Source organism: Leucoraja erinacea, chromosome 4 (assembly GCF_028641065.1).
Source record: "Leucoraja erinacea ecotype New England chromosome 4, Leri_hhj_1, whole genome shotgun sequence".
Taxonomy (NCBI): domain Eukaryota; kingdom Metazoa; phylum Chordata; class Chondrichthyes; order Rajiformes; family Rajidae; genus Leucoraja; species Leucoraja erinaceus.
In genome coordinates, this window is record NC_073380.1 from 29298900 (window position 1) to 29323392 (window position 24493).

General features: G+C 44.6%; 1 protein-coding gene across 1 annotated transcript; it reads left to right on the plus strand.

Moving 5' to 3' along the window:
- Positions 1 to 493: 493 nt before the first annotated feature.
- On the plus strand, positions 494 to 12070 carry LOC129696230 (leucine-rich repeat-containing protein 30-like). The gene is made up of 2 exons (XM_055633913.1): positions 494 to 534; positions 8022 to 12070. Exon 2 carries the CDS (start codon positions 8071 to 8073, stop codon positions 8968 to 8970), a length of 900 nt encoding a protein of 299 aa, XP_055489888.1. The 5' UTR covers positions 494 to 534; positions 8022 to 8070; the 3' UTR covers positions 8971 to 12070.
- The last annotated feature ends 12423 nt before the right edge of the window (positions 12071 to 24493 follow it).

Here is a 24493-nt window from a genome sequence, read left to right on the forward strand (position 1 = left end):
AGGGACAACTTAAAATTTTACCGAAGCCAATTCACCTACAAACCTGTACGTCTTTGGAGTGTGGGAGGAAACCGGAGTGTGGGAGAACGTACAAAATCCGTACAGACAACACCTGTAGTCAGGATCGAACCTGGGTCTATGGTGCTGTAAGGCAGCAGCTCCACTGTGACCCTCCTAACGATCCATTCCTTACTCCAGATTTCTGCCAAGTGCAACACAAAATAAACTTTGTGCAAATTGACTAATCATGTAAGAAAATAAGGGAGATTTAGAGCTCAGCTGCTTCAAATGTATTGCAAGTGCTGTTTCTTTAATTCAGCAAGTAAAACAAAGTGACGACAAATGTCAAAAAATCTGCTGTGTAATATGAGTGATCTATTTGCTTATGAGATGATGCCTTGCTATATAGCAAGTGACAGAAGCAGCTGTACTCAGAGATTTGGTGTCACTTTAACTGTCCTCGTCAGCAATTACAAAAACGATGCACTCTTTGGGGTGTGCAGACTTTAGCAAATAGACTTGACTTCATTCGCTGTAAGTACTCACATTGTATTCAGAAAATGACATTGTAGTTCATATTTTTTCCTTGTTGACTTAAATACGGTTTTGAGTGGCATAAATATTGTTAATCGGTAATTTCTTCAATGTTAAGGTAAACAAATCTCCATCACATCTTGTAGCTGGGCTGTAAGCGGCTGTTAATGCATCAAACATTTTAAATTGCCTCTGCATACATTAGAATGCTGTCATGTTGGTTAAGATTTACTAAAATATGACAAGGTGGTGCTTACAGAAATTATTTTAAGGTTGCAGAGAGGTTCTATTCATCACATAAACTTCTGAGACTGTTATTTTGCATTGCTGGTTTGATGAGGATTATGTCCTGTATGCTGGTGTACATATGTACTATGTTTACATATTCTGCTGTGCTGCTGCAAGTAAGAATGTTGTTCTATAGTTTACAGACATTCTGCTGCAGAAGTAGGCCATGCCCTTGCAAGCCATAAGAATGATCATCCAACTGTTCTGCCTTCTCTCCATACTGGGAAGGGCATCTAACTCCCTCTTACCAATAAAAACTACCCTCTGTGGCAGAGAGTTCCAGAGATTCACCACTCTCTGTGTGAAAAAAGTTCTTCTATGGTTTTAAAGGATTTCCCCCTATCCTTAAGCTGTGACCCCTTTCCTGGACAACATCGAAATCTTCCTGATATATCCAACCCCTTAAGGTAAGTTTCTATAAGAAACCCTTGTAACAATGGACCATGACTTATGGGGTGGGACCATGGGATAGTGTATTGCCCGATTGTCCACTATAACCAAGTGAGGGGGCAAAGCTTAACTGAATGCCGGGAGGGAAGAAATGCTGCGTTGGGGGCTTTCGATGAGCGGGAATTCACAGGCCGGAGAGCCACAGAGCCCTGGCATGACTGGCGGAAGTGAGGGGAGGGTTGTGGCAACAGGAGTCTCAGTCCGCTATAACTGAGATAAGTAGGTCCGTTATTGCGTGAAGTCCCGGCTCTGGAACTCTTTATCCAGAACTGCCGCCGCGACATCAACCGCCTCAACTTCTCCACTCCCCTTTCTCACTCCAATCTCTCCCCCTCTGAACGCACTGCCATTGAATCACTCCGCAAAAACCCAGATTGGGTCATCAAACCAGCCGACAAGGGAGGTGCCGTGGTAGTCTGGCGCGCCAATCTCTACAAAGCTGAGGCCACGCGCCAACTTTCGGACACCTCCTCCTACTTACCCTTGGACCATGACCCCACTGATGAGCACCAGGCCACCATATCTAGCACCATCACCGACTTCATCAATTCCCACGCCCTGCCCGACCAAGCTTCCAACCTCATCGTTCCCCAGCCCCGCACGGCCCGTTTTTACCTTCTCCCCAAAATCCACAAACCCGGCTCTCCCGGCAGACCCATTGTCTCTGCCTGTTCGTGCCCCACCGAACTCATCTCCACATACCTTGACTCCATACTATCCCCCTTGGTCAAATCCCTTCCTACCTATGTTCTAGACACCTCAGACACTCTCCGCCGCCTCCACGCATTCCACTCTCTAGGCCCCCACCCCCTCATCTTCACCATGGATGTCCAGTCACTCTACACCTCCATCCCCCACCAGGATGGCCTCAAAGCCCTCCGGTTCTTCCTCGACCAGAGGAGTGACCTATACCCAGCCACTGACACTCTCCCCCGCCTAGCGGAGTTGGTCCTCACTCTCAACAACTTTACATTTGACTCCTCCCATTTCCTCCAAACACAAGGCGTAGCTATGGGCACACGCATGGGCCCCAGCTACGCCTGCCTCTTTGTCGGGTACGTTGAACAATCCTTGTTCAATACGTACCAGGGCCCCATCCCTGACCTCTACCTCCGTTACATTGACGACTGCTTTGGGGCCACCTCCTGCACCTACACACAACTGACTGACTTCATCCACTTCACCACCAACTTCCATCCGGCACTCCAATACACCTGGACCATTTCCGACACTTCCCTACCATTCCTTGACCTCACCATCTCCATCGCAGGGGACAGACTTCTGACCGACATACATTACAAACCCACTGACTCACATGGCTATCTGGACTACACGTCTTCCCACCCTGCCCCCTGTAAAGACTCCATCCCCTACTCCCAATTCCTCCGCCTACGCCGCATCTGTTCCCAGGATGAGACATTCCATACCAGGGCATCGGAAATGTCCTCGTTCTTCAGGAAACGGGGATTCCCCTCCACCACCATAGATGAGGCTCGCACCAGGGTCTCATCCATACCCCGCAACACTGCTCTCTCTCCCCATCCCGCACTCGCAACAAGGGCAGAGTCCCCCTGATTCTCACCTTTCACCCCACCAGCCGGCAAATACAACACATAATCCTCCGCAATTTCCACCACCTCCAACGTGACCCCACCACTCGCCACATCTTCCCATCTCCCATCCCCCCATGTCTGCCTTCCGCAAAGACCGCTCGCTCCGCAACTCCCTTGTCAATTCTTCCCTTCCCTCCCGTACCACCCCCTCCCCGGGCACTTTCCGTTGCAACCACAAGAAATGCAACACCTGTCCCTTCACCTCCCCCCTCGACTCCATTCAAGGTCCCAAGCAGTCGTTCCAGGTGCGACAAAGGTTCACCTGTATCTCCTCCAACCTCATCTACTGCATCCGCTGCTCTAGATGCCAGCTGATTTACATCGGGGAGACTAAGCGGAGGTTGGGCGATCGTTTTGCCGAACACCTCCGCTCAGTCCGCAATAACCTACCTGAACTCCCGGTGGCTCAGCACTTCAACTCCCCCTCCCATTCCCAATCCGACCTCTCTGTCCTGGGTCTCCTCCATGGCCAGAGTGAGCAACACCGGAAATTGGAGGAACAGCACCTCATATTCCGCCTGGGCAGCTTGCGTCCTGATGGCATGAACGTTGAATTCTCCCAATTTTGCTAGCCCTTGCTGTCTCCTCCCCTTCCTTAACCCTCGAGTTGTCTCCTCCCATCCCCCCGCCCTCGGGCTCCTCCTCCTCCCCTTTTTCCTTCCTTCTCCCTTCCCACCCCCCATCAGTCTGAAGAAGGGTTTCGGCCCGAAACGTCGCCTATTTTCTTCGCTCCATAGATGCTGCTGCACCCGCTGAGTTTCTCCAGCAATTTTGTGTACCTCCGTTATTGCGTGTGTTCAATCTGCAACTTGTTGCAATTGGATTGAGTTCAGCAAATCTTTCTCACCATGAATCTATGTTCTGCTGTAAATCACAGGTGATGCTCATGCTCACAGCTGGGAGGTTTAATTAACTTGTTTTTGTTCCACACCTTTTAACCTGGGCGACCGAGGCTTGTGTCTCACCCACGATAACCCTATCACTGTGGAGGGGAGGTTGCATTTGACACGGGATTGATACACTCCACGAGTATGCTTCCCATCCATTCCATGTGAGATAACGTACTGGACATTTGATTCATTGAAGAACTGCCACCCACACCAGTTTAGTTCAGAGACACATCATGGAAACAGACCATTCGGCCCACCCTGTCCACTCTATCGATCACTCATTCACACTAGCTCTATGTTATCCCACTCCCTATCCACTTGGGCCAATCTACAGAGGCAAATTAACCTACAGTACAAACCAGCATGCCTTTGGGATATGGAAGGATACCGGAGCACCTGGAGGAAACCCACACGGTCACTGGAAGAACATACAAACTCCACACAGACAGAACCGAGGGGCAGGATTGAACCTGCGTCTCTGGTGTTTTGAGGGAGCAGCTCTATCAGCTGGATTTCTGGACTGCGCTAATCAAATTTTTTTGAAAGGGTCATCAATCTGGTTGAATAATAAAGCATACGCTCCTGGGCTTCGTAAGGTTATATAAGTTTAGTAAGGGTGTCAGGGGTTATGGGCAGAAGGCAGGAGAATGGGGTTGAGGGGGAAAGGTAGATCACCCGTGATTGAATGGTGGAGTAGACTTGATGGGCTGAATGACCTAATTCTGCTCCTAGAACTTATGAACTTTAGTTTAGTTTGAGTCCTTGCAGACCAGCGACTCATGCACAATGACACCATCCTAAACACACTAGGGACAATTTGCAATTATACGAAGCCAATTGGCCTACAAACCTGTACGTCCTTGGAGCGTGGGAGGAAACCGGAGATCTCAGAGAAAACCCATGCATGTCACGGGTAGAATGTACAAATTTCATACAAACAGCACCCATAGTCAGGATTGAACCCAGGTCTCTGGCGGTGTAAGTCAGATACCCTACCGCTGCACCACTGTGTCGGCTATCACACCCATTTTCTGATGAGATAAAACATGTCTGCACTTTACAGTCATACTCAATCCACTCACTCAACTTATTGCATTGGTTAAAATTCAGTTTGGAAAGGAGTTTGTGTGGTTTACACACACCCAGAAACAAATGCTAAAACTAGATATGTGTACTCAACATGACCCTAACTAACATCATCATACATCTCCTGACATTTTATTGCGCTGCAATCAGAGAATGGTTGGTTTTGAGGCACTCACCACACGAGCAGTAACCCAGCAATACACATTGACTCTCACAGAGGAGACAGAGTATGTGGGGGAGAGGGAGAGAGCTCCCACAGTGGGACAAGGGGACACAAGGAACTGTAGATGCTGGTACTGGGTCACGAGATCCATGCCGGGAAGAAGGTGCTGTTTGTCTGAGGATACTTGTAGCTGGAAGAAGACGTGTTAGAGTTCCTACGCAACTGAGCAAACTCATAGCAATGTAGCAATGTAGCTACAGTTGCCCGTAGAAAGCATTTTATCGGGATGCATCATGGCATGGTTTGGGAACAGCTCCATCCAAGACTGCAGGAATTGCAGAGAGTCGTGGATGCAGCCCAGACCATCACACAAACCAACCTCCTTCCATTTACTTCTTCCATCTACACGGCACGTTGCTTCGGCAAGGTCACCAGCATAATCAAAGACCAGTCTCACTCTCCCTTCTCCCCTTTCCTGTCTGGCAAGTGGTACAGAGTTTGAAAACACATGCCTCTTGATTCAGGGACAGTTTCTTCCCAGCAGTTATTGTCCTCTCACCAACTAGAGAGCGGTCCCGACCTACCATATTGGAAACCTTCAGACTATCTTTAATCGGATTTACTGGACTTTACCTTGTACTAAATGTTATTCCCTTTATCCTATATCTGTGTAACTTGAACAACTTGATGGTAATCATGTATATTATTTTTGCTGATGGGTTTGCACGCAACAAAAAAGCTTTTCACTTCACCTTGGTACACGTAAACTAAATGATAATAGAAGTTTCATGATCCCACAAGAGTGTCAAGTCGATCGGCAAACATCCAGACAGGAGGAACACAGAAAATTATTTAATGCAGGGATCTGAGATTTTATATGTGTAGGAAGGAACTGCAGATGCTGGCTTAAATCGAAGATAGACACAAAATGCTGGTGTAACTCAGCGGGACAGGCAACATCTCTGGAGAGAAGAATGGGTGATGTTTCGGGTTGAGACTTCACCCATTCCTCTCCAGAGATGCTGCCTGTCCCGCTGAGTTACACCAGCATTTTGTGTCTACCTGAGATTTGAATGTTGTGCCAGCACCCGTGCAAGTATAGCCCTCCTCACGTCGGGACATGGTTTGGAACTGTTTAGAACCTAAACAGCTCGCAAGTTAGAAATGTGGCCACCCAGCAATATATTTATATAAAAATGTAAGTCAGCCAGGGCTTTGGGTCGTTGATTTGGGAAGGAAATTGCGGGGAAAAAAATCTGGCTGTAGCTGCCTAGAAAGAATAGGTACATTATACTGCAGCAACATTTAAGACAATCAAAGTTCATCTTATTCCTTTGCCTGAGCCTGATGTTATACCCAACATAGTTCAAACAACACTGTTGTTATTTAACAATGGATTCTTTGACTTATTGTGAGCAGCACCATCAGCTGAAAAATAATTTAATTGATGATCATATTAAAGAAAATAATATAGTTCCTTGTTACATTGTGAAAACCTTGCCTGCTGACGGTAATCCTATTTGGTTGAGGTTATGGCTCCGCTATTTACTTTCAAAAATGATATTGTGCCTGACCTGAGGTTTATTTCATTCCAAGATCATGAACTCTAAAATGAAGGCTGATGCTGGTTTCAGGGAGCTAAATCATTTTCAGCAGTTAACAACATGGAATAGACATTAGCACAGTGGCAGAGCGGTGCAACTGGTGGAGCTGATGCCTCACAGCGCCAGAGACCTGGGTTTGATCCTGACGGTCCTAACCTCAGGTGCTGTCTGTGTGGAGTTTGCATGTTCTCCCAGTGACCGTGTGGATTTCCTGCGGGTACTGTGGTTGTGTCCCACATCACAAAGATGAGCGGTGTTTGTAGCTTAAAACCTTGGCCTCTGTAAATTGTCCCCAGTGTGTAGGTTGCAAAAATGGGATAACAGAGAGCTAATGTGAATGGGTGATCAATGGCCAGCATGGACCTATTTCCATGCTGATCTTTCAATCAATTAATCAATAATAATACAAAGAATTAGCACATGGAGTACTTTAATAAAGTTAATTTCCTTACATATCTATTCCACTTTCCTGTTACCCCGTCATGGCAGATTGGTGAGTAGGCTTGGAGGTTTGGAGGCTGGTAATTAAGTTCCTGATATTGACCATGCACAGTGGCATAACAATTGAGTTACTGCCTCACAGTGCCAGAGACCTGGGTTTGATCTTGCCCACAGGTGTTGTCTGTACATTCTCCCTGTGACTGCGTGGGTTCTCTCCAGGTGCTTGTGTTTCCTTCCACATTCCAAAGACTCCAGGTCAGTAGTTTAATTGGCTACTGTAAATTGCCCCTAGTGTGTAGGATATGAAATTGGAATAACATAGAACTAGTGTACGGGTGATCGTTAGTCAATGAGGTCTTGGTGGCCTTAAGGGCCTGTTTCCATGCTGTATAACTAAACAACTATTGGGCCTGGATTCAAGCAGTTTGCACATTCATTAAATACAAATCATAACATTGATTGCTATGAGTATAAAACTTACCAACACCCCAAGGCAACCTTGAAGCTGCTGATTCCTTGCATTGCAACTTTACACAGTTGAGGGGCAGTTATCTTGTCAGAACTTCCTCCTTTCCTATTGCTCCCTGTGCAAGACTGAAATTACTTTACAAATCTCATCTCTAATCCAACCTAAATCCAAAGATGATTGCAGCTGGTATCATGCTCGTTTAGTATAGTTTAGTTTATTGTCACGTGTACCGAGGTACCTGGGGGAAGCTTTTTCGTTGCGTGCTGTGGTCAGCGGAAAGGCTATACATGATTGTAATCAAGCCGTCCACATTGCACCGATACAGAATAAAGGGAATATTAATATTACCCCACTTTTGCATCCTATAGTCTGGGGGCAATTTATCGAGGCCATTTAATTTGGCCGCTTAAATAGTCCTATAGGCCTTGGTTTTTTTTCAGACACATATATTTAACTTGAACATTGACATCTTTAATTTTATAGGTCGCCAATACGCAACGTCAGCAGAATTAGAATACGAACCTTGGAAAAGATGGGTGTTTGTGTGTCGAAGAACACTTCTAAGGAAGAGTTAAGGAAATCAATAAAAAGGAGAGTAATAATAACTTCGGATGAACAGGAGGCAATTTTGATTGCTGAAATGAGGAACCAACTGAGGAATGTTTATGGCCAAAACTCCCTGGGGTTAGCGATGATGGAAATGACAGAAACACCAAATATTATTTGGAAGGTAACTGAAATCGAAAAACTAAACATGTCACATAACTTCCTTCTAAACATTAGCCCTGGCATCGAGAAACTCCAGAATTTAGTCATCCTGAATTTACTGGGGAATCAGTTGACTGCTCTGCCGAAGGAGATTGGGCTGCTGAGGAAGCTGAATGTTTTATTTGCCGATTGGAACTGTCTGCAGGAAGTCCCAGTGGAAATGGGTTGCTGCAGGAAGTTGAAGGTGCTCAGCCTCTCCCACAATGCAATATCATCTCTCCCGGAGAACCTGGATGAGCTGAAGAAACTGGAAAAGCTCAACTTAAGCAACAACCAATTTGTCCAATTGCCCGTGTGCATCTACGGGATGAGAAGGTTGACTTTCTTACACATAGGCTGCAACAGGATCGAAAGTATCTCTGAAAGTGTGGGCCAGCTGGAGAGCATGAGGATTTTTATCGCTGAGAGAAACAAGCTTCGATTCCTGCCTAAATCCATCTGTTTGATGCAGCCCCTGAAGCTTCTCAATGTGAACTACAACAAGATTGAAAACCTGCCCACAAATCTTCCCATGTTGATGGAGTTAGAAAGGATAGCCTGCCACTCACTGGACACAGGCCTCCATGTCAAATTCAACCCACTTGTCAAACCACTGCCAGATCTTGTTGAAGAAGGGCTAGAATCTCTCTTTGATTATTTAAAACCCAAACGAGACAATGAATGACTAAATTCTCGCTGAAAATCTACAGGGTTTGAGTGCAGATTTCAAAAATTCACCTCTGGAATTAGTTGATGACTGACCTTACTTTGAACCACAACCTTTGTACATACACTATGAGGTGAATGAGTTTGCAAAGGCACGTCTTAGAAAGCAAAAATCTTCCTCGTAGAGATATACTAAAACAGGATATGTTCAAAAACAGCTTTTGTTTTCTATTTGACGAATGCTATTTCAAGGCGTTGTGTACTTTTGACTGGTTTGGAAAATGCTATCTGGAAGTAAAGAAATATTTATCATTTCAAATATTGGTTCTAACTCTCTACCCTATCTATGCCTCCCAAAATGCTATATACTTCTATCAGGTCTCCCCTCAGTCCCTGACGCTCCAGAGGAAACAAGTCCTGTGATTTCTATGTAGAAACAAGGAACTGCAGATGCCGGTTAATACGCAAATGGACACAAAGTGCAGGAGTAACTCAGCAGGTCAGGCAGTATCTCTGGAAAACATGGATAGGTGATGTTCAGGGAAATATTTGACATCATCTTCATCACTAATCCTTTGATTACTATGTAGAAGCAAGGAATTACAGATGCTGGTTAATACACAAAGGGACACAAAGTGCTGAACAACACGTGCTGAAGAGCAACTCTGAAGAACATGTGTAGCAATGGGTGATGTTTTGGGTTGAGAGCTAAAACATTACCTATCCATGTTCTCCAGGGATGCTGCCTGACCTACTGAGTTACTCCAGCACTTTGTGTCCTTCTGTGATTCCTATGTTCCACTTGATACAAGGTCATCCACTATGCAAGGGATAGACAACACCCTCACTACCAGCCTCTTCCCCACCTCACTCTGGCGTCCAACAACAGTCATCTAAAAAACATGTCACAGATAAACGCAAATATATCTCCCGCCCAAAGCAGGCACATTTATATTTTTCCCTTTGGCCCACAATGTCCATGCAAAACATAATGCCAAGTTAAACTAATCTCTGCGTATACATGAGCCGTGTCCCTCCATTCCCTGCACATCAACATGCCTCTCCAAAAGCCTCTTAAATGCGACTTTGTACTTGCCTCCACCACCACGCCTGGCAGCAATTTCTAGGCACTCACCACCCTCTGTGTAAAAAAACCTGCCCCTTTAAACTTTGCTTCTCGCACATTAAAGCTATGCCCGCCAGTCTTTGACATTTCTACCGTGGGGAAAAAAGGTTCTAACTCTCTAGTGTACCTATGACTCTCAAACTGTTATATACTTCTATCAGGTCTCCCCTCAGCCCCTGACGCTCCGGAGAAAACAATCTAAGTTGAGTTAAGCCTGAAGAAGGGTCTCGACCCAAAACCTCATCCATTCCATCTCTCCAGAGATGCTGCCTGTCTCGCTGAGTTACTCCAGCTTTTTGTGCCTATAACCATATAACACCATATAACAATTACAGCACGGAAACAGGCCATCTCGGCCCTACAAGTCCGTGCCGAACAAATTTTTTTTCCCCTTAGTCCCACCTGCCTGCACTCATACCATAACCCTTCCATTCCCTTCTCATCCATATGCCTATCCAATTTATTTTTAAATGATACCAATGAATCTGCCTCCACCACTTCCACTCGAAGCTCATTCCACACTGCTACCACTCTCTGAGTAAAGAAGTTCCCTCTCATGTTACCCCTAAACTTCTGTCCCTTAATTCTGAAGTCATGTCCTCTTGTTTGAATCTTCCCTATTCTCAAAGGGAAAAGCTTGTCCACATCAACTCTGTATATCCCTCTCATCATTTTAAAGACCTCTATCAAGTCCCCCCTTAACCTTCTGCGCTCCAGAGAATAAAGACCTAACTTATTCAACCTATCTCTGTAACTTAGTTGTTGAAACCCAGGCAACATTCTAGTAAATCTCCTCTGTACTCTCTCTATCTTTGGTTTAAACCAGCATCTACAGTTCCTTCCTACACACTAAGTTTAGTGTGGTTCAGTTTACAAGTTCACGTTCACAACTGACCAAAACTGTTCACAATACTCCAAATGCAGCCTAACCAAAGTCCTATAATGTGGCCACATGACTTCCTGGTTCTTATGTTCAATGCCTCAATGAAGGCAAGAATACCTCACACCTTTTTGTACCACTCTATTCGGTGTAATTTTGTGTAACATAACCAATCACCTGCATGAGTTATTTTCATGTTCATAAGGTCATGTTATAGGAGCAGAATTAGGCCATTCGGCCCATCAGGTCTACTCCGCGATTCAGTCATGGCTGATCCATCTTTCCCTCTCAAACCATTCTCCTGCCTTCTCCCCATAATTCCTGACACCTGTACTAATCACAAATCTATCAATCTCCGCCTTAAAAATATCCATTGACAGCCTCCACAGCGTTCTGAGGCAATAAATTCTTCAGATTCCCCACCCTGTGAATAAGAAATTCCTCCTCATCTCTTTTCTAAAGGAACATCCTTTTATTCTGAGGCTGTGGCCTCTGGTCCTAGACTCTCCCACTCATGGCCACATCCTCTCCACATCCACTATGCAACCTTTCAATATTCGGTATATTTCAATGAGGTTTTCCCCTCATCCTTCTAAATCTGGGTGGCAGTGAAAACTGTGAGGAGGATGCTATGAGGATGCAGGGTGACTTGGACAGGTTGGGTGAGTGGGAAGATGCATGGCAGATGTAGTTCAATGTGGATAAATGTGAGGTTATCCGCTTTGCTGGAAAGAACAGGAAGGCAGATTGTTATCTGAATTATGTCGTTAGGAAAAGGGGAAGGACAATGAGATCTGGGTGTCCTTGTTCATCAGCCACTGAAAGTATGTATGCAGGTACAGCAGGCAGTGAAAAAAGCTAATGGCATGTTGGCCTTCATAACAAGAGGAATTCAGTATAGGAGCAAAGAGGTCCTTCTGCACTTGTACAGGGCCCTAGTGATACCACACTTGGAGTACTGTGCGCAGTTTTGGTCTCCAAATTTGAGGAAGGACATTCTTGCTATTGTGGGAGTGCAACGCAAGTTCATGAGGTTAATTCCCGGGATGGCGGGACTGTCATATGGTGAAAGAATGGAACGGCTGGGCTTATGTACACTGGAATTTAGAAGGATGAAAGGGAATCTTGTTGAAACATATAAGATTATTGTTGAAACATATAAGATTATTAAGGGTTTGGACACGCTAGAAGCAGGAAACATGTTCCCGATGTTGGGGGAGCCCAGAACCATGGGCCACAGCTTAAGAATAAAGGATTGGCCATTTAGAACAGAGATGAGGAAAAACCTTTCCACCCAGAGAGTTGTGAATCTGTGGAATTCTCTACCTCGGAAGGCAGTAGATACCAATTCTCTGGATGCTTTCAAGAGAGAGTTAGGTAGAGCCCTCAAAGATAGTGGAGTCAAGGGATAAGGGGAGAAGGCACTGTTTGTTGATGATAAGCCATGATCACAGTGAATGGCGGTGCTGGCTAGACGGGCTGAATGGCCTATTCCTGCACCTATTGTCTATAAACTCAAGTGAGTACAGGCCCAGTGCCGTCAAGAGCTCATCATATGTTAACCCAATCATTCATGGGATCACATTCTTGTAAACTCCTCTGAACCCGCTGCAATACCAGCATGACCTTCCGCAGATGTGGGGCTCAAAACTGTTAACAATTCTCCAAAATAATTTCTGTGTCCTTCTAAAGATCATAACAGATTGCAAGAAATCAGAGTACTCTTTGCCTAGAACCCTATATTAGTCAAAGAACTGCATTTATATCCTATTGAACAATAACTTTCAGTGAACTCACAGATGAGATGTGGCACAACCAACCATTAAGATTCTCAATTTATTTTTGTGAACAACTAAAGGCGAATTTCTCTCCCCCACGTAATTAGGAATAGAGTAATTGAAGATGTTGAAAACCGATCAGAGCGAAAGACCATGAATTTGGGAAAGGCAGGTCAAGACTGATGAACCTATAAAATGTTGTATAAATGTGCCTATAATAGTGGGCAGGAGAACGTTATTTGTTCAGCAGACGGCAATAAAATTCTTGATATAAGAATTAAATTAGAATTCAAGGGGAATTATTGACCTGTTTAGAAACAGGCTGAGAGTCAAGAGACAGAAAATAGGTGAAATGGGAAGGTATTCCATTTGGCAGGATGTGGCCAGTAATGATCCACAGGGATCTGTGTTGGGCCTCAATGATAAACTGCACATTAATCAATTGGATGATTCAACAGGGAGTCACAATGCTGATGACCTATGATAGGTAGCACTGTATAAGTAAGGATTAAATACTAATAAATGAAAGCCAGGAGCAGAGGCTCGAATCAATGAGTATCGGTCATGAAAATTTCAAGGACAGGTAAAAAAAAATTAAAAAATGGAGTGCTTCTCTTTAGATATAAGGACGACAGTGCAAGTCACAGAATAGTGATGAGATGGAAGGAGGTTGTTCGATCTGCTAAGTCTGCAGATACAGTGCACTCAGAAAGTATTCAGACCCCTTCACTTTTTCCACATTTTGTTACGTTACAGCCTTGTTCTAAAATGGATTAAATTCTTTTTTTTCATCATCAACTTGCAACAATACTTCATAATAAGAAAGTGAAAACAGGTGTTTAGAAATTTTGCAAAGTAGATAAAAAGAAATAACTGAAAAATCACATTTACATAAGTATTCAGACCCTTTGCTATGACACTCAAAATTGAGTTTCGGTGCATCCTGTTTCCATAGATTATCCTTGAGATGTTTCTACAACTTGATTGGAGTCCACGTGTGGTAAATTCAATTGATTGTACATGATTTGGAAAGGCACACACCTGTCTTTATAAGCAGGGCTCAAAATTAACGGTTGCCCGGGTGCCACTGACCACTCAAAGTGCCGCCGGGCAACCTAAACGCAGAGTCATTTTGCCCGGCTTGGCAACTTGGTTTATACCGAAGATATACCATGGGAAAGATGCTAAATGTGGCGTGACGGAGGGTCGGAGCGAATGACGGGCCCCGCACAGCAGCAGCAGCAGCGGCTCCATCTCCTCCTCCTCCCGCACCCCGCCCGGCCTGATAACGCTATAAGGTCTTTGCTGTTAGCGGCCGCTGCTGCCACTCCGCCAAAGGCGCTTTCAAAACAAACTCTTGGAGGAGGGAGGTGTCGATCAGAGGCGGGAGTAGAGGGGCTGAGGATAGAACGCGGTGATTGGAGGAGGGAGCCGTGCCAAAACACTCTCGGCAGGCCTGCACCACAGCCAGGTTCGATCCCGGTCTCCGGAGCTGCAATCGCTGCCGAACCACCACTGGAACATCCCCCCCCCCCCCCCCCCGAGAGAACCCCCACCATTGGAACATCCCCCCCCCCCCACCACCACTGGAACATCCCCCCCCCCCCCCCCCCCCACCCCCCCCCACCACTGGAACATCCCCTGGACCATGGAACATCCCCCCCCCCCCCCCGAGAACCACCATTGGAACATCCCCCCCCCCCACCCGAGAACCACCGCTGGAACCTCCATCCCCCCCCCCCCCTCTCACTGGAACATCCCCCCCCCCCCCCCCCCCCTCTCTGGAACTCCCTCCTACTGGAACCTCTCTCCCTCTCCCCTCCCCCCCCCATTCCTGCCTCTATTAAGTCCTCACTGACATCCCCTGTGCTCCCTTCCTCATCTACCCCCCCCATCTATTCATCCTGCACTGATCTCCCTATCCACCTCGCGTTGATTCTCCTGCCACTCCCCATCAATCCTACACTGGTCCCCCAATTCATCCGGTACTGACCCCTCTACCCATTCATCCTGTACTGACCCCTCTTCCCATCCATCCTGCACTGCTCCGCCCCTTAATCCTGCACTGCTCTCCCCATCCATCCTGCACAGACCCCCCACATTCAACCCACTGTCATCCCCCGCGCTCTCTCCTCTCAATTTTACCTACTCCAACCAACACGCACTAATTCCTCTGGTTCAATCCATCCATTCCGCACCAATTGCCTTCTCACCCCCCCTCCCGCCACCTATTCACCCTCCCCTGCTTCACACCCCCCCGACCGTATTGTGCTGGAAATGTCTTCAGAGCGAACATTGACTATGTTTGATAACGGAATGCAATCAAATATGTTTTAATTCCCAATGTTGTTTGTTTTAATACATAAAGATGGATTAATTAAATTGTGAACACATGAAACATTAAAACCGCAGTGTTCGATTGTCATTGCTACCGTTGACACGTTATTACAGAATCTATTTTAACGGCAAATCAATGCTCTTAATATGGAGTATCAGTACTGTAGTTATTTAATGAGCAATACTCACAACTATACGTTGCATTTATCCAGGTTTTACTTCTACAGTCGATCATATACATCACAAATTTTGGTCATTTGCAATTTTAACGTTAATTCTGAAGTGGGAATGATGGAAAAAGCGTTTATCAACAATTTTTTTTTAAATTGTTGCTTCCAAACTGGGTATCTTCATATGCCACATACATCTAATCTGAATGTCCGGTAAGGTGGCGTCTTGACACCTTTAAATATATTCCCAAAAGAACATTTGCTGCATTTATGTCCTTTGGCCATCTCTTGTTAGTTAGTGTAATGTTTAACCTGTCAGATGGGTATAGTCAGTTTTAACAGCTATTATCATAAAATGCCTTTAGAAAATTCCTTGCAACCTGTATATTTTGTTGTGGATAAATTATGTGGGAAGTGAGAGTGTTTCTGTACCAGTAGCAATAACAACCCATGCTATGGCCATGTCATGATAATTTTCGGTCCTTCACAGAAAACATGCTTGCATCAATCTGTAGTGTGCATGGTTAAGCATATATGTTATCAAGGTCCAGGATTTATTGACACATGTTGATCATACGCTGAATAATTCAACCACATTTTTGTTTGGAAGTGGAAAGAAATAATAAAAATTGCATTAATTGCAATGTGTAAAAAGAGTTGAGATACCGTATTATAATTTTGATGCATGTCATTGTGGTATATATCATGTCTTGATTGGTGAATATGTTAGTTTGTGACTTTATTTGAAGCAGAAATAATAAGTGAATGCTTCATTGTGCATAATTCCGACTGGTAACTACACACTTCGTCTGAGCATGCGTCATGCAAGCCATCTTAAATGACCACCTAAACTGTCATTTGGCAGCCTAAAAAGCTGCCAAGATTGCCCGGCTGGCAACAGGGAAAAAAAGTTAAGCGAGAGCCCTGATAAGGTCCCGCAGTTGACAGTGCATGTCAGAGCAAAAACCAAGCCATGATTGAATGGCGGAGTAGACTTGATGAGCTGAATGGCCTAATTCTGCTCCTATCACTTAAGTTCACATTCCTATCTTGTCATATTAACCTAACATAAAGAATCCATCTACTTATTTCTTAAAATATTTAAAGATTCATTATTTTTTGACAAAGCGGACTCCAAAGATGTAAAATGCTATGAGAGAAAAAGTATTGATCTAGATTTGTCATAAGTGCTCTTTTTAAAGCAGTGGCCCATAGTTCAAGTTCCTTGTCCAAGAGGAAACATCCACATTGCCAAGTTTTCTAAAGATCTTATATCCTTCTGTCAAGCACCCTCTCACTCTTTTAAACTTCAGTAATACAAAGCTTGTAATTCCAACATCGCCACATAATTCCCCCAGTTAGAGATATTAGTGCAGTAACTCAATGTAATTCTTACCTTAATGCTGAGACCAACTCTGTGCACAGTTACCAGATATGGTCTCGTCAGTACAGTATATAATGGAAACATGAACAACCTATTTTTCATTTCCCCTTAGATTTTCCAATTACTTATTGTACCAGAATATTAGTCCTATTCTCTCAGAAAATTGTGCAAAGATTTATGGTGATCAATTTTTTCCCTTCTACTAGAACATTTAATAGATAGAAACACGCATTTTATAGACTGAAAGACAGAGCATTGCAAAATGCCCGTCAGCCCACACTGATCATTGGTTGCCCATTCACACTGGCTCTTAGTTACCCCATTCCCTACAAACTAGGGGTGATTTTCAGAGGCCAATTAACCTGCAAACCCGCACATCTTTGGGATGTGGCAGAAAACCCGGGGGAAACTGACATGGTCACAGGGAGAATGTGCAAACTCTAAATGGGCACACCTGGGGTCAGGATCTAACCCAGGACTCTGGCACTGTAAGGCAGCAGCTCTACCAGCTGCACCACTCTGTTGCCCCATTTGGAGTCACAGAGTGATACAGTGTGGAAACAGAACCTTCGGCCCAACTTGCCCACACCGGCCAACGTGTCCCAGCTACACTAGTCCTACCTGCCCGCGCTTGGTCCATATCCCTCCAAACTTGTCCTATCCATGTACCTGTCTAACTGTTTGTTAAACGTTGATATAGTCCCAGCCTCAACTACCTCCTCTGGCAGCTTGTTCCAAACACCCACCACCCTTTATGTGAAAGTTTGATAGCTCCTGTTCATCCAGAATTTTTTTCACAACCTGTTTTTAACCTTATGCATTACTATACCAGAAATCCTCACTATAAGTTGCTAATGATAAAGAAACACAGAATTATGTTTGCTCCTTTATCTTTTTCAGACATCAGTGGCACATAATTACACAGCTGCCAAGCATCTTTGACACTTCACACAAGTTACCATTATTCACATGTGAGTTCAGACAACAAAACGTTGCCAGAATACATCACATCTTTTACAGCAGAAGTTAGAAGATCACAAATGTGGGTATAAAATCTCTATGTGCAGGAAGGAACTGCAGCTGCTGGTTTACCACGAAGATAGACACAAAATGCTGGAGTAACTCAGCGGGACAGGCAGCCAGAAGGAATGGGTGATGTTTCGGTCGAGACCCTTTTCAGACTGAAAGTCAGGGGAGAGGGAATCTAGAGATATAGAAGGGTACAAAGAGCATTACGGTGTGGAAAGGACCAATCAAAGCAAACGATAATTAAGGAAATGTACAATGGTTCAATGTTGGCTGAGGGGAAGGTGACAACGAGGCATTCAAACAGTAACATTAATCAGGAGGACAGTGAAACTAGTCGGATAACTAGGGTGGGAGAGGGGATGCAAGGGTTACTTGAAGTTGGAGAAATCATATTCATATTGCAGGGTTGTTAGCTGCCCAAGCGAAATATGAGGTGCTGTTCCTCCAATTTGCATTGTGCCTCACTCTGAGAGTGGAGGATGCCCAGGACAGAAAGGTTAGGGTGGGAATGGGACGGGGAGTTAAAATGTTTAGTAACCTGGAGATCACTTAGGCGTAGGTGTTCAGAGGAACGATCACCCATTCTGCGCTCGGTCTCGCCGGTATATAGGAGTCCATGCCTAGAACAGCGGATACAGTGGATGAGGTTGGAGGAGATGTTAGCTCTATACCTCACCTGAAAGCACTGTTGGGGTCATTGGATGGAGTCAAGGGAGGAGGTATAGTATTAAGACCATAATTCCCATCCCCCAATGAAATCATGCTACAGTTTCAACAGTGCGGCCCAGTGGCGCATCAGTAGAGTTGCCACTTTACGGCGCCGGAGACACAGATTTGATCCTTACTACGGGTGTTCAGGGGACAAAATTAGGGCACATGGTATTGGGGTAGAGTGCTGACATGGATAAAAAATTGGTTGGCAGACAGGAAACAAAGAGTAGGGATTAACAGGTCCCTTTCAGAATGTCAGGCAGTGATTAGTGGGGTACCGCAAGGCTCAGTGCTGGAACCACAGCTATTTACAATTTAGGAGATTCGGCCCACGTTATCAATGGTCAAATGTGTCAAACCTGGGTCAAATATGGGTCATACTGGGATAGTCCAATTTGTCCACATTTGACCCACATCTCCCTGAATCCACCCTATCCATATATCTGTCCTCTGGTGGCTCATTCCAGATATGGACTGTCCTTTGCGGGAAATAGTTGCTCCTAAGGCCCTTCAAAAATGTCTCCCCTCTCCCCTCTCACCTCTCACCTTAAGTGCCTATAGTTTTAGAATCCTCTACCCTAGGAAAAAGGCTGTGGGCATTAACTTTATCCATGCCCCTCGTGATCTTGTTACCCTCAATAAGGTCAGGTTCCGATGTTCCAAAGGTATAAGTCCCAGCCTATTCAACCTTTCCCTATGATCCAATCTGCAAACCCAGATAACATCCAGTTGAATCTCTTTTGCACTGTTTCTAAATTAATGGCATCCTCGAAAAGAACAATAAACATATCGATCACGTGACAAAGCCTTTTACAACCCATGCAACCTGAACCTTCGTCACATGATCTCACCAAATGGCTTACTCAAAATTAATTTTCCATTTGGCCATCATTAGACATTAATAATCCAGATGCGCAAAACAATTTCCAATAGCAACCATGCCTACTCATAAAACAACCTCTCGTTGACCTCTAAATAGCTGACATGTACAAAAATAGCTCAAAATTAGCAGCTGCCTGTTTCCTTATGAAAACTGTATTCTTCATGTAAAGCTTTTGATTGCTTTTAATCTTTTTGACATTTTCAAAACATCACACCGAAACTTGACCCCGCATATCTATTTTAGCATGATTCCCAGGATAAGTCATGAGATGGATGATATTATAACACCAATTATAGCACCAATTATAGTGTTTCCATTGCAACCCCAGATGAGATTTCTTAGCTTAACACAAAGTAGGGACTACAACATGGGAGACTAGATTACAAGTTACAGACTACAAGTAAGGCCACATTGGAATACTGAATACAACTAAGAACACTATCTTTCTAAACCAATCCAGCTTTTAGTTTTAGTTTTAGAGATACAGCGCGGAAACAAGTCCTTCGGCCCCCCGAGTCCACACCGACCAGCGATCCCCACACATTAACACTATCCTACACACACTAGGGGCAATTTACACTTATACCACGCCAAGTAACCTACATACATGTACGTGTTTGGAGTGTGGGACGAAATCGAAGATCTCGGAGAAAACCCACGCTATCACGGGGAGAACGCATAAACTCCGTACAGACAGCACCCATAGTCGGGATCGAACCCGGGTCTCTGGCGCTGCAAGTGTCATAAGACAGTAAACTCTACCGCTGCGCCACTGTGGCCGCCCTGGTAATGGAAGATTTACAAGCTTTACTTTAACATATAACAAAATGTACGCTACGATGCCTTAGTGGCTGTGGAAGTAGCCAGTCAAAAGTTTGTGAATCCTTCAAGCAGCATCCTCCACACCAGCAATATACAGAAGCCAATTAATCTACACACCCACACATATTTGAATGCGAGGGAAACCGGGCCACCCAGAGAAAACCCACGCGGTTATAGGGAGAACGTACAATGTCCACACACGACAGCACTCATAGTTGGGATTGAACACGGGTCTCTGTCTCTGTGAGGCAGCAGCTCTACCGCAGCGCCACTGTGCTGCCCACCAGAATCATCAGTGAATAATCACAAATGTTGTTCGAGAAAGAGACAATGCTCACCATTCATTACTTGTGCTCTATCCTGAGCAGGTGCTGTCCCAAGCAACTGATGAAAATCTTAATGACACAGCCTTAGTTTGGTTAGAGTTTTGGAGATACAGCGAGGAAATAGGCCGTTCGGCTCACTGAGTCTGCACCGACCAACGATCCCTGCACATTAACATTAGCACTGTCTTACACACACTTGGGACAATTTTATATTTACCAACCCAATGAACCTGCAAATCTGCATGTCTTTGGAATGTTGGAGGAAACCTGAGCATCCAGAGAAAACCCACGCAGTCACAGGGAGAACATGCAAACTCTACACAGACAGCACCCAAGGTTAGGATCGAAACCAAGTCTCGGGTGCTCTGAGGCAGCAACTCTGCCGCTGCTCCATCATCTCGCCTTCCAGAGAACATTTGATAAATCCCACCTTCAATTCAGTTACAGAAGGGAAAGGCTGTGACCATTCTGTCTGGATAAGGAACTGGCAAATATATTGATAGTGAGAATCAACATTTTGATGAAACAATAGATGCACAGTCTTCATAGTCTCTGCTTGTCTATTGTAAAATTTCAATGCATAAGAAAAGGATGAAAGAAGAGAACACAGATAATTCCTATACATAATGTAAGAAATCAAAAATATAGAAGAGAAAATTAGTTTAGTTTTGTTTAGTTTATTGTCACGTGTATTGAGATACAGTGAAAAACTTTTGTTGCCTGCGAACCAGTCAGCAGAAAGACTAGATGATTACAATTGAGCGATCTACAGTGTACAGATACATGATAAAGGGAATAATGTTTAGTGCAAGATAAAATCAGGTGTTCCTTGGTATAGTGAAAAGCTTTTGTTGTATGCTATGCAGTCAGTGGAAAGACTACACATGATTTCAATTGAGCCATTACACAGTGTACAGATGCATAAAGTCCAGTAAAGTCCCATTATAAATAGTCCGAGGGTCTCCAGTGAGGTAGATAGTAGCTCAGGGCTGCTCTCTAGTTGTTGATAGGATAGTTCAGCTGCCTGATAACAGCTGAGAAGTTGTAACTTGATTTAATTAGAGAAATGCAGATGGAGAGTGTGATGTATGTAATATAATTAGCATATGTTATGTCTTGTGAGAGGGGACGCATGTGCTAGGGGAGACTCAAGGTGGCGTCCTGCAATAAAGTAGCTTGTTAGTTTCCTCCTGTATCTGAGAGTTCTTTTAAGTCAGTTCCAAGTACCCAAATACACTACAATTACATTACAATTACAATTACAACTACAACACATGCCTACCACAACCAGTATGAAGAATAGTCCCAACCCGAAACATCACCTATCCATGTTCTCCAGAGATGCTGCTTGACTCGCTGAGTTATTCCAGCACTCTGTGTTCAACATATGCAATGTCTATTTACATGCTAACATTATAGATATTTCCTCCTTCTTGGGTAGTCCCTCTCTCAAGATTGAATATTTCATTGTTCTCCTTGTGGCTACAATCTTTTCATTGATTGTGTCGAGTTATGCTTGTAATAAGGCTCGTACGACGACGTAAACAGAGTATATCTTTATTTAGCAACTCTGTACAGCAGCAGCAACAGCCTCGTGTGCCAGCCCAGGCAACTCCCTAACTGCCACACCCCAGGGTTCCAGTCACATCCGGTTACTGGAGCCTGGCTTCTGTCACACAGGGTCCTAGTGCCCGTCTGCCCAGCCTTACACTATTATTGCATAATACCACAGATTGTAAATGTTAAAAGCATCATCCTCAGTTTTCCAAATGTAAGTACTGTATCATTGTTCTCCGCAGAATATTTACAGTGTCAGGGGGTTCACCAGTAAAGGGCTCCGGTGGCTGAACCCATTTCAAGGTTGTTTTCTGAAGGGGTTACAGTCACCATGGTTGTACTCTGTTGCTCAAGTCATAGGATGAGAATTAGGCCATTCCGCCTATCGAATCTGCTCCACCATTCAATCTCTCCCTCTCAACCCTATTCTTATGCTTTCTCCCCATAACCATTGTTGCACTGATGATATTTTTCTTATAAGTAACTAGTTATTAAAATTCCTATGGGAATTGCCACAGAAGTCAGTAAAGGCCAATTCACTTGATGTTTTCAAGAAAGTTATGTCCCTGTCCCACTTAGGCGAGTTTTAGGCGACTACAGGCAAACAAGCTGTCACCACATGGTCGCCGTGGTGTCGCTTGTATGGTCGTGAGTCGTCTCCTCAGTTGCCCAAAGAATCGTAGCGTTTTTCTGGTCGCCGCTGACTTTTGAAATGTTCAAAACTTTTCGGCAACAGTCGGTGCCAGTTGCTTTGATGCCAACTGACATAGCTTGACTTCTCCTGATGTAGGTGCTATCGTAGGTTGTCAACAGGATGACGTAGGTTGTCGCAGGTGCTGACTTTGGTGAATTCCATTGGCAACTATCTACGGCAACCTACGTCAACTGGCAACAGGTATCGGTGACTGAATTGTCTTATCTTGTCATAGCTTGTCACGGGTAGATGTAGGTTGTCGTAGGTATGGTCGTAGGTGGACGTCCTAATGGGTCACCGGATGTCATTAGCTTGCCATAGCTTGACGTTGACTAGGTGGTAGGTTGTTGTAGACATTGTCGTTGACATCGTCATGGGGGGGTCCAGACGCCTGTGTTTCGGCGACCTCAAGTCAAGTTTATTCGTCCCATACACATACGAGATGTGCAGTGAAATGAAAAGTGGCAATGCTCGCGGACTTTGTGCAAAAAGACAAACAAACAAACAACCAAACAAACTACAAACAGAATGTAACAGAATCACATATTCTTTTTCATATTAAATATTGTGGGCGGAAGGAAAAAGGGAAAAAACAGCAATTAAAAAAAAAAATGTTTTAAAGGCCTGCTACGGCTCTGACAGTTGCCGGCAGTCGCCGAAAAATTCACCAAAGTGGGACAGGCCCATTAGATATAGCTCTTAGGGCTAATGGAATCAAGGGATATGGGGAGAAAGCAGGAAAGCAGGAACGGGATTTAGGATGATCAGCCATGATCATACTGAATGGTGGTGCTGGCTCGAAGGGACGAATGGCCTACTCCTGCACCTATTTTCTACGTTTCAATGTTTCTAATCCTCACTGTCTCAACCAAAGAATTGAAGTATTTTTTATTTATCTCCAACATCCTCATGAAATTATGTAGACTGTGTGAAAAAACATAAGTGTATTACTTGAATAATTGAATCAAATGGCAATAGTTAGACGTCCAACAATTGTAAATAACATGAAAACAGCTTTGTATATATTAGGTACTTCATGTACAACTGTAATATATGTTTTACTTGTGTATTTGTTATGTCTAACCAACTAATTGCTGCAACTAATGGGTTGAGACTATTTTAATCCGCAACAATACTGCTCATCATCAATCAAAAAGGCGTATTTTTAATCCAGTTCCTCATATCAGCATTCCCTCTCTCTTCGACCATCCCACACCCAAGTCGTGCTTCTAGTTTCACTGTCAGCCTGCTCAGTTTCACTGTTTCACTTGTTAGCATCACTCGCTATCACCTTCTTGAAAGGCAACAATGGACCATTGTGGGCTCCACCTTTTTTTATCACCTTGGGTGGCTTTATTTTTTGTCCATTTGCATACCTTTCGTTCATTTGTTCTTTGTTCTTTGTACTTCTCAATATCTCTAGTTTTCTTTTCCCCTGAGCCTGAAGAAGGGGAACGTTAAATCGGAAGTGGCAGTGATGCAGTTGAACAAAGGGGACTATGAAGGCATGAGAGAGGTGCTGGCCAAGGTAGACTGGAAAGGGATCCTAGCAGGAATGACGGTGGAACAGCAGGAATAATCTGGAAGATGCAGGATTATTTAATTCCTGTTCGGATGGTTCCTAATTCCCATGCACCCAGTGAGGATAGCAGACCTTGGCGGGACAGCACCTTATTGGCTGGGGGCTGCCCATCTTGAGGTGGGCAGTAGCTGTCTAGTGAGATCCGGGAATCCCTCCCACCGGCGGGAGCAACCCCTGGCGCCTCGCTCTACGCCAATCTAGCGATAACTTATAACCGGCAACTGTTGCTGCCCGTGTTGTGTCGACGCTGCAGGTGAAGCAGG